This window comes from Setaria italica, chromosome II, assembly GCF_000263155.2.
Source record: "Setaria italica strain Yugu1 chromosome II, Setaria_italica_v2.0, whole genome shotgun sequence".
NCBI lineage: Eukaryota > Viridiplantae > Streptophyta > Magnoliopsida > Poales > Poaceae > Setaria > Setaria italica.
The window spans coordinates 30,320,092-30,329,428 of record NC_028451.1 but is presented as its reverse complement, the minus strand read 5'-3'; the positions used below and the strand labels follow the sequence as shown (position 1 = coordinate 30,329,428).

The following is a 9,337-nucleotide window of genomic DNA, read 5'->3' as shown; positions in this document are numbered from 1 at the left end:
CGGGTAGCGGGGACAGGGATGGTGGGGTGGTGGCGGGGGTGGGGGTTTGCTCGCGAGGAACGCTATGTGGTAGGCGTAGCCGCGGTGGCTGGTGCGTTGACACAGACGACAGCGGACCAGGTCGCAGCAGTCGCGCATCTGGTGATCTCGGCTAAGGCAGCGATGCAACCGCGGTGATGCAGAGGAATGGCCTTTGTTCTTGCTTGCACAGGAGGGGGGGCTGGTTTACCGGTGCACCTTCAGCCAGGAGGTAGGAGTTGTTGGGAGTAAAGTTTGAAGCGACAGGAGCCTCTAGGGGGTGGCATCCATGCTTGCCAGCACAACCCCCTTCATGTCACGGTAAGGGGAGCAGGCCCGGGTCAAAACTAGGAATAACTCCCGTATCCTTGTGTATCTCAATCTGACGCACCGTTCTGTCCCTGAGGGGAGTTGTTGCATCATCTCCGACAGAGGTTGGCACTCGAGCCGCGCGCCCGTCCTGCGCAGTGCAGCTCGGTAGTTGGCGTGCAGTAACTGCTGCTTCCTCCTCCTGGAGCGTGGCTGCCATTGCCACAGCTTGGTCCTCCGACTGATGCAGGCAGAAGGACTGATGGTGGAACTCGAGATGACCACGCGCGAGAAGGAAATTAACCATAGAGCGGCAACTGAACTTGGCACGAAACACGCCACGAATGATGGCGCGCGCGCGGACAAGTTCCGGCGGTGCCGTCAAAAGATAGGAGAGGATGACAGGTAAGGAGCGGTGAAGCGAGACGCGAGGAAAGGGGTGGTGACCCAAAGAAAAGCGTCAGGAAGAGATGGGAGAGCACCTGGGATGGTGATGATGTGAAAATCGCGAAGAAGAAGCTCTTGCATGCGAGTTCCCGGTCTGTCCGTGGCAGCATCGGCGACGGTGGCGGCGGATGCAAGTGGCGTTCGGTTGCGCGTTGTCAGGCGGGCACAACGGCGGTGAGAGTGGCTTGGGTGGGGAGAGCAGCAGGCTGCGGCGGCGCCGGCGCTGGGTGTGCCAGAGCTGGAGGTGCCCTGCTCGCAAGGTGCGGGAGACGCCATGTTCTTGGACGCTCTCGACTCTTGACTATCAAAGCCTTATAAATATAAGAAGCCTTATAAATATAAGGCAACTTGCCGGGTCAGGTTTAGTAGGAAAAAAAAAAAGTAAATTGGTCAGGTTTATAGTCAACGTCAGAGGTGTAGACAAGAAATTCTTTTTGGTTTGGTCATAAGTTGCTAGGTCTAAAACATGGATTAATAAGATATTACAAATACATTAATCCGACCCCTGTTCAGACAGGTCAGGTTTAGTAGAAAAATAAATTGGTCAGGTTTATAGTCAACGTCATAGGTGATGACAAGTATTTCTTTTTGGTTTCGTTATAAGTTGCTAGGTCCAAAACATGGATTAATAAGATATTAAAAATACATTAATCTGACCCAGCAGCGCAGCGACCAGTCCCATCGGAACAGCTGAATACTTGAATGCGGCTTCTGCGTTGATCAGCTCCAAGTCCTAAATAAAAAGGAAGACTCTAATCTTGAGACTACTAGTCCATAGTTCCATACTAGCTACTCCGTACGATTATTTTATCAGAGCAATAGCAGTCAGAGCTAACACGTCATGCAGGTCTACTGTGTTGAATGTTGATCCAGTCTTGCGTACAGTTAAACCCGATTGCATTTCAGAGCAATGAGTTTCCTCCTTCATATCATATAGAGAAAAGAGTAAAGTCTCTTGCCGGGGGAACAAGCCATGACCCATCGGGTTAATGCTCTTTCCTACTAGTAGGAATATATGCATGTTGGTCTTCAGCCGAAGTACGCGCTTGTACGATGATGAAATTTTCTTCCCAATGCAAAGTGAAACTCTAAATACTTGTGCAACATGAAGCTGCAAACTGCAAGTTATTACTATGCACTAGAAACTTCTTGCTTAGGCGACGCAAAACTGCAAGAGAAGACATCCTCGGCACCTTGTTCTCTTGTTTACATTTTCCTCTTGGGGTCCAAGCAATGGACAAGAACAATTCCTTTTTCACCTGATCTCCAAAAGGAAAGAACAATGCATGTGAGGAAGAAAGGTTTCCCTTTGAGAAACGAAACTAGCACTTCGTTCTCTGGAAGAAAAGGTTAATTAAATCAATTCAGCTACCCATGTGACTACGTGAGGAGTCGATTACTAGTTATATTCTACTTCCCTTTGAAAATCATTTTGACTTTTCTAGGTTATATAGTGTATGTCTAAATGTATAATAATATCTATGAACCTAAAAAAGATCAAAACGACCTACAATTTGAAACGGAGGGAGCATATCTTATTATTAGCTAGCAAACTATGAAAAAGTCTCATTTCTTTAATTTATAGAGAACGGGACAAGAAGATTATCATCAGGTAGCCTCATTATTTCCTATTTGCACCTGGTATGCATTAGATTGCAAACGGTAAACTTTCCACGGACGAATGATCAGGGTTAGAAATGCTTCGAATGGTGAAAAATTGTAACATAAACACACCTAAAAACTTCATAAAAATCTGAACCTTTGCCCAGCTCTAGATGAGGTCATTTTGTACATGCATACAAATGCTCAAGTTCAGACTCAATCACCCTTTTTTTTGAAGTTTTTTTTAAAAAAAACAAATTTCAAGGCCAATATATAACACTAGAAGACAACCTTTGTGTTGTAGTCCTATTGCCCTTGAATATGTCCTCTTTATATCTCCTATTTTCAAATGACTTTTATTTTTATATCTTCTGAACCATGGGATCAAATTTTGCTGATTTCTAAAGATAAGACAGAATCCTACATAGAGTTGTGCAAAGTTCCTTTTTTTTTCGGAAGCTTACAAATACCTTGTTTAACGAAAATAAATACCTGATTAGCCAAGCGAACGACACCCCTTTTGTCCTTCGTGATGCTGATCAGGCAGCCAAAATAAATATTTGCACAAGAGGAATTTGTTTATGGTATTCGACCTTCAATACCTAGCTACTAAAATTTAATACAATCCAGGTTATAATTTGTGGCATATCTTGGCACCTCTTAAGGATGGTGAAAAAAAAACTCTATAATGATACTTTCTTCGGTTATTTAGTGATGTTTTGGACATTGATGTACTTACAGGATCAGTTTCTCGTACTCCCTCCATTCCAGATTGTATGTCGTTTTAGTTTTTCTATGTGTATAGATATTAGTATGCATCTAGATATATTGTATGTCTAGATGCATAATAATATTTATGAATCTATAAAAGTCAAAACGACCTACAATTTGGAATGGAGTGAGTAACATGATAAAACCATAATAGAATTGTATGTCATGAAACTTTCATTATATTTTCCTCTCTACCGGAAGGAGTATAGCATGTAAACACGTGTTTACTGTTTAGAAAGTCGCACTGTTCCATCAGTAAAAGAAGATGTAAATTAGGCCCTCCGTTTTAGTAGTAGCAAGACGCGGACCCGAAATTTACCTCCCCACTCCGTCCACCCGACCGAAAAAAATAGGGTCAACACACTCGACCGCCAACGGTCCTCCACTCCACCCACGTCCGTCCAGCCGCCGTAGGGCCGTGCCGAAGCAAACCGACTCCAACAAACGGCCAAAAACTTAGACGAGAAAGGTGAAACGAAACCACGCGAAAGCGAACGGAGGAGCAGCGCTACCGAGCCGCAGAGATGGTCGATAGCGAAGGGGAGAATCGCTGCATCTGCGTGGAATTGCTCTGTTCCAACTCCAAAATGGAGGGAGACGGACGCCGCCGCCGGTCAAGTCTCCGGCCCCAACGTGACGTCGCATCCCATCTTCCACGCCGCGAAGCCTCCCGGAAAACGCCCGGTGCCCCCCCGCGCACCCACGCGACCGTTCCACCTGTTCCCCACACCACGACCGACGCCCCGGCCCCGCGCACTTCCATTCCATCCCACCACCGCACCACGGCCTCTGCCTGGCTCCTTCCGCGAAGCTGCCCGCGATTCGCGAACCATCTCTCCAGTCTCCACACACGCGCCTCGCTTCTCTCCCCGGCCGCTTTCGCGTTTTCGTCCCGGTTGCTCCGTCCACGCACGACAAAGGCCGCGCCTTGTTGTCGTTGCCCGGTTCCTCTCTCGCCTTCCGCGCTCTCTCGCCTTCCGCGCGGTCGCGCCCCTCGCCATCTTCCCCTGCCGAGCTATATATGCGCCGCGCCCACGGATCATCAAACCATCATCAAACGCCAAACCCAACCAAGTCGCACAGGGGCAAAGGATCCAAAGCACCAAGGAGACAGAGATCAGGTCAAGCGAGGCTCTCGTCAGAGACGCTGCTGCAATGGAGATGGCCTCCGCGTCCGCGCCCAGCACGTCCTCCTCCCACAACATCTCCCTGTCCCTGGCGCAGGCCGTGCTGACACTCTCCGTCCACGCCGTCATCGTCTTCCTCACCGCCGTCAGAAGTCGTACTCCGCCTCCTCGTCCCGCCGCCACGAGGCTGCCCCCGCCCCTGCCGCAATCGCCGCGCCGTCGCCGACTACTAAGCCCGCCGCCGCCAGCGCCATCGACATGGACGTGGTGCTCGGGGTGATGGGCGCCGGCGGCGCCGCGGTGTCCGTGGGGTTCGAGGAAGCCGCGGCGCTGTTCGAGGAGGAGGCGGCGACCGTGGAGGAGGCCCGCGCCGCGTTCGCCGTCTTCGACCGCGACGGCGACGGCTTCATCGACGCCGCGGAGCTCCGGAGCGTGCTCGGGTCGCTCGGGTTCCGGGCCGCCGCGGAGTGCCAGCGCATGATCGACGCGTACGACGAGGACAAGGACGGCAGGATCGACTTCCACGAGTTCGTCAAGCTCATGGAGACGAGCTCGTGAATTAGGACACCGATTAGTTGGACAGACGGACCGGATGATCCGGTCGAATTCATCCGGAAATTCTTTGTTCGTTCGTTCTTTCTATGTTTTTTCTTGGCCGGAATTGAGCCGAATGATGCATACTATATGAATGTGTATACTCAAAACCTTAGATATGGATTCATTTCTTTATTCGAACGTTGTACGGTTCTTCAAAAGATACAAATATCATCAGGGGCGGGAATATCACCATAGCCAATAGGCGATAAGCCAAACAAGGAGAAGCACCAGGATCAATAAGATTATAGAATGCAAAATATTGGCGACGGCACTCTGCAGAGTCATTGGGTCGATGGTTACTAGTGGAAAGTTGCTCGCTAACGGCTATTCGAAACAAATGATCCGAACAAGAATTATATGAACTTCACCAAAAGAAAAGTCGATCCTTACATGATGGAAAAACATAGCCCGCTTAAGAACATTTAATCTAACTTGTGTGGTCTGATTGGCACTGGAGAAATTCAATTGAAAATCTTTCAATTGGATTGGCAAAACCGGAAAATATGTATAATTTTTGTGTTTCTTGGAAAACATCAAAAGAACGGATGGACACAAGTTGAAACGGCCTTCCCCAATTAGAGGAACCTGGGCTCTCACTCTAAATGGACCAAATTAGGCCCACTAAACCCAGATCCTTCTCGTAGAAATCTCACACAGCACAGTCCACGCTTGTGGGCTTCTCTTTTCTTTCCCCTCGTCTTCCAGCAAGGAGGAGATGCGGAGGGCGTCACCTTCCCCGTCTCCGGCGAGGGGTACGGCGATCTTCGCCGCGGCGGCCGTGGTGTTACTGCCGGCCTTATTCCCCCGGATGTTCTCTCCGCTCGGCCACGCCTTCCCTTCGCTCTTCTCGGTGAGTCCCCCTTTCCTCCTTCATACTCGCGCAGCTCGATCGGGTCAGGTTTAGACATACTGACAGCTTGTTGAACGTTGAGTTGCTTCCTATGGTTTAATTGCTAATTTGTGTCTCCTTGCCGTTTGGAATGCGCGAAGGTCGGGTCATTTTAGGCGGATTGATGTTACTGTCAGGGGATGTATGTCGGGCGAGAAATGGCGTGTCAACATGACGGAAGTTGCAGCTGTTTGTAGATTGTTAGTGATGGCATGGAATTTCGAAACCGGTTTGAAATTAGTTCTGGCCTGGAAAATAATCGAACTGAAGCTGCTGCCTAAAGAGATGGTTTCTTTGGAAATACAATGTTTTTATATCTCTACATGATCTTTTACTCTTGGATCTGTTTTAAGTCATGTAATGAAGCATGAACTGAATAACTAAGCTTGATCACCGCATTGTACGATTTGCTCTCTATCATTGCACTCGGGTTGCAATAGAAATATATTTGTTGTGACTTATCCTGTAATATTATTTTTATGAAGTTTACATGTGTTTTCTTTTCTTCAATTTTTTGTAGGAGTGGAATGCACCTAAGCCAATGCATCCTTCTCTTTTAAATGAGGCTTTGCGGTGGGCAATTGTGAGTAGATATACCTTATATGAACACTAGAATGGTTATGTTATACATTGGAGGATGTTTTCAACTTTTTCCCCTTTTGGGTACAGCCAGGTGAGCAGAAGAGAGAGCTCTGGTCACCCTTGTCTTATCAGGGGTGGAAACCATGCTTAAAGTCATCAATTTCTCATGGTAACTTACTGATATCCAATAACTACGAAAAAGCATGCCTCTTCCTGTGATAGAAATCAGGCTCTTACACACTTGTTTCAAAATGATAGCATTACCTCTGGAGCCAAGTGGATACATACAGGTATTTCTTGACGGTGGACTTAACCAGCAAAGAATGGGGGTAATGCTCTACAATTACTGATACTATGATATTGAACTTGGATAAATTGCTCAATCAACTTTAGATTATCCAGCTCTATCTTTTTGCTCTGTAGATATGTGATGCAGTTGCAGTTGCAAAGATTCTTAATGCTACTCTTGTTATCCCACATCTTGAAGTAAACCCTGTTTGGAAGGACTCGAGGTGCCTCTGGAGTTTGAGACTACTTTATTTTGTGTTCTCCTGTTGAACTGGAAGTAATTTGTGTATTGGCATTTCCTTCGGCTGCAGCTCATTCGAAGAAATTTTTGATGTCGATCACTTTATCAACTCCCTAAAAGATGATGTTTCCATCATCAAAGTACTTCCAAAAGAATTTTCTTGGAGCACAAGAGAGTACTATGGCACAGGCATCCGTGCTACGAGAATAAAAACTGCACCTCTTCACGCCTCAGCAAAGTGGTATCTGGAGAATGTCAGTCCTATCCTGCAAAGGTTTGAGAAAATTTAATTTGCACTGTCTCTGTTTGTTATGCACGTGTTTGCACATTGTGGAAGTTCCTTGTACCACATAGACATCTTTGCAGACTTCCAAGTGATTACTTTAATGACAGTAGTTTGCAATGACTTTGATACTGATAGCCACTTGATATATTGCATAGGATTACTAAGAAGGTCGTTCATGTTTTTCCCAGGTCAACTGCTACTGAGTTTGCTCTGTTTGTTTTAACATGATGTCTATTCATTGTTTAAATTGATGAGTTGGTTACTTTATGAATATAATTCTTCACCAGCAATCTTATCCATCTGCTGTCATTGCCAGCTATGGTATTGCTGCTATTGCCCCCTTTTCTCACCGCCTCGCATTTGATGATCTGCCTGCGGATCTTCAACGTTTGCGTTGTAAAGTTAACTTCCAAGCCCTGGTATTTCGGCCTCACATTATCTCGCTCGGGGAAACTCTTGTGAAGCGCTTGAGGTCTCCTGTCCAGGGGCATTCCGATGAATCTATCCATCAAGTTGTAGAAGAAAGCACAAATCAAGCCGGAAAATATGCAGTTTTGCACCTCCGTTTTGATAAGGTAAGTGGAAGAAGAACTTCTGCTCTATTGATGGTGCTTGTGTATTTTTTTAGCTTTTCAGAGAATTTATGCTTGTAATATCTCAAAATGACCCGTACTTTTCAGGATATGGCTGCACATTCATCCTGTGACTTTGGAGGTGGCAGAGCTGAAAAATTAGCTCTGGCTAAGTACAGGAAAGTTATCTGGCAAGGGAGGGTATTGAATTCACAGCTAACTGATGAGGAGCTTCGGAACACAGGACGCTGCCCGTTGACCCCAGAAGAAATTGGGCTGGTACTGGTAGCCCTCGGCTTTGACAGCAGAACTCGACTCTATCTTGCTTCTCACAAGGTTCGACTCTTCTGTGAGCTAACTCATTCTTCCAGGTAATGTCATGAAGTTTTAACACGCATCACATGTTCAGGTATATGGTGGGGAAGCCAGGATCTCTAGCTTACGCAAACTTTTCCCATTAATGGAGGATAAAAGAAGCCTTGCATCCGAAGAGGAACTTGCTGATGTTGAAGGGAAGGCTTCTGTGCTAGCAGCTCTTGACTATTATATCAGCATGCATAGTGATATTTTCATCTCTGCATCACCTGGGAATATGCACAATGCTTTGGTAAGTTCTCATGGCCTCTGTATTTGCTAGATTATTCCTTTAATCTGTGGTCTTGACTTGAATAAATTTTCATTTCAGTTGGCTCACCGGACATATGAGAACTTGAAGACAATAAGACCAAACATGGCATTGCTGGGCCGCATCTTTGTGAACAAAAGCATGGAGTGGTTAGATTTTCAGCAGGCTGTACAGGCAGGGCACAAGGGAAGATATGGGCAAATCAGGCTGAGGAAGCCAAAGCAATCTATCTATACCTATCCGGCGCCAGATTGTATGTGCCATGGGTAGACTCCTAAATGCCACATCAAAGACTGCTGTGCTAGGCTCTTCAGCTCAAGGGTTCTGCTAGATCACCAGCTAATCTGTCAATGGCGCTCCTTACTGGCAATTTCTAGCTCTCTTGGATTGCGACATTTGGTTCCGGTGTTTTGGTGGTTTAGTCATTTAGCTCATTCAGTTGAACCTTAACTTATACCAACTTTCTTGTTCTTTCTTTCTTTCTTTTTTGAGAACTTATGCCAACTTGACTTGTAGCCTCCACGAAGACAATCCCTTCCCGGTAACATGTAAATTTTGAGACCGCTGCCGTGCACTAATCATTTTCCCCCTGTTCATAATACAGTCTATGCAGATGTAATTAACAGAAATTCTTGGTTGTGACTGGTTTTAGCACATCTGACTCTCCATTCTTCTACTTCTACATCAAGTTTTCTTTGGTCATACTACACTTCTTATTTGTCCTTTACGATTGTCAAATCAAATCGGAGACCTAAAACTCTCTCTTTGCCCATTCGAAAAGATATCTGCAAGTGATTTCGCAAATTTAGCTTCAACCAGAACTTAGCGCTGAATGTATATCTTTTTATAGGCTAGCTCTGATCTTGCAGGCATAAGAATAGGCATTTTGCCCGCAGTGTTCACCAAATACTCCCTGGACAAGCAGTTGTTTGAAAAATCAACGGTATTTGCTCTGCGCTAATTAGAAGAGTACATTTCGCAAA

General features: G+C 46.2%; 1 protein-coding gene and 1 pseudogene across 1 annotated transcript; both read left to right on the top strand.

Annotated features, from left to right (window-relative positions):
* The first annotated feature begins 4,095 nt into the window (after positions 1-4,095).
* On the top strand, positions 4,096-5,057 carry LOC101772357 (annotated as a pseudogene).
* Positions 5,058-5,474: 417 nt separating this feature from the next.
* On the top strand, positions 5,475-9,008 carry LOC101771953 (uncharacterized protein At1g04910). The gene is made up of 10 exons (XM_004956741.3): positions 5,475-5,721; positions 6,281-6,343; positions 6,430-6,511; positions 6,601-6,671; positions 6,766-6,854; positions 6,942-7,145; positions 7,474-7,732; positions 7,838-8,065; positions 8,139-8,336; positions 8,415-9,008. Exons 1-10 carry the CDS (start codon positions 5,587-5,589, stop codon positions 8,622-8,624), a joined length of 1,539 nt encoding a protein of 512 aa, XP_004956798.1. The 5' UTR covers positions 5,475-5,586; the 3' UTR covers positions 8,625-9,008.
* Positions 9,009-9,337: the final 329 nt, after the last annotated feature.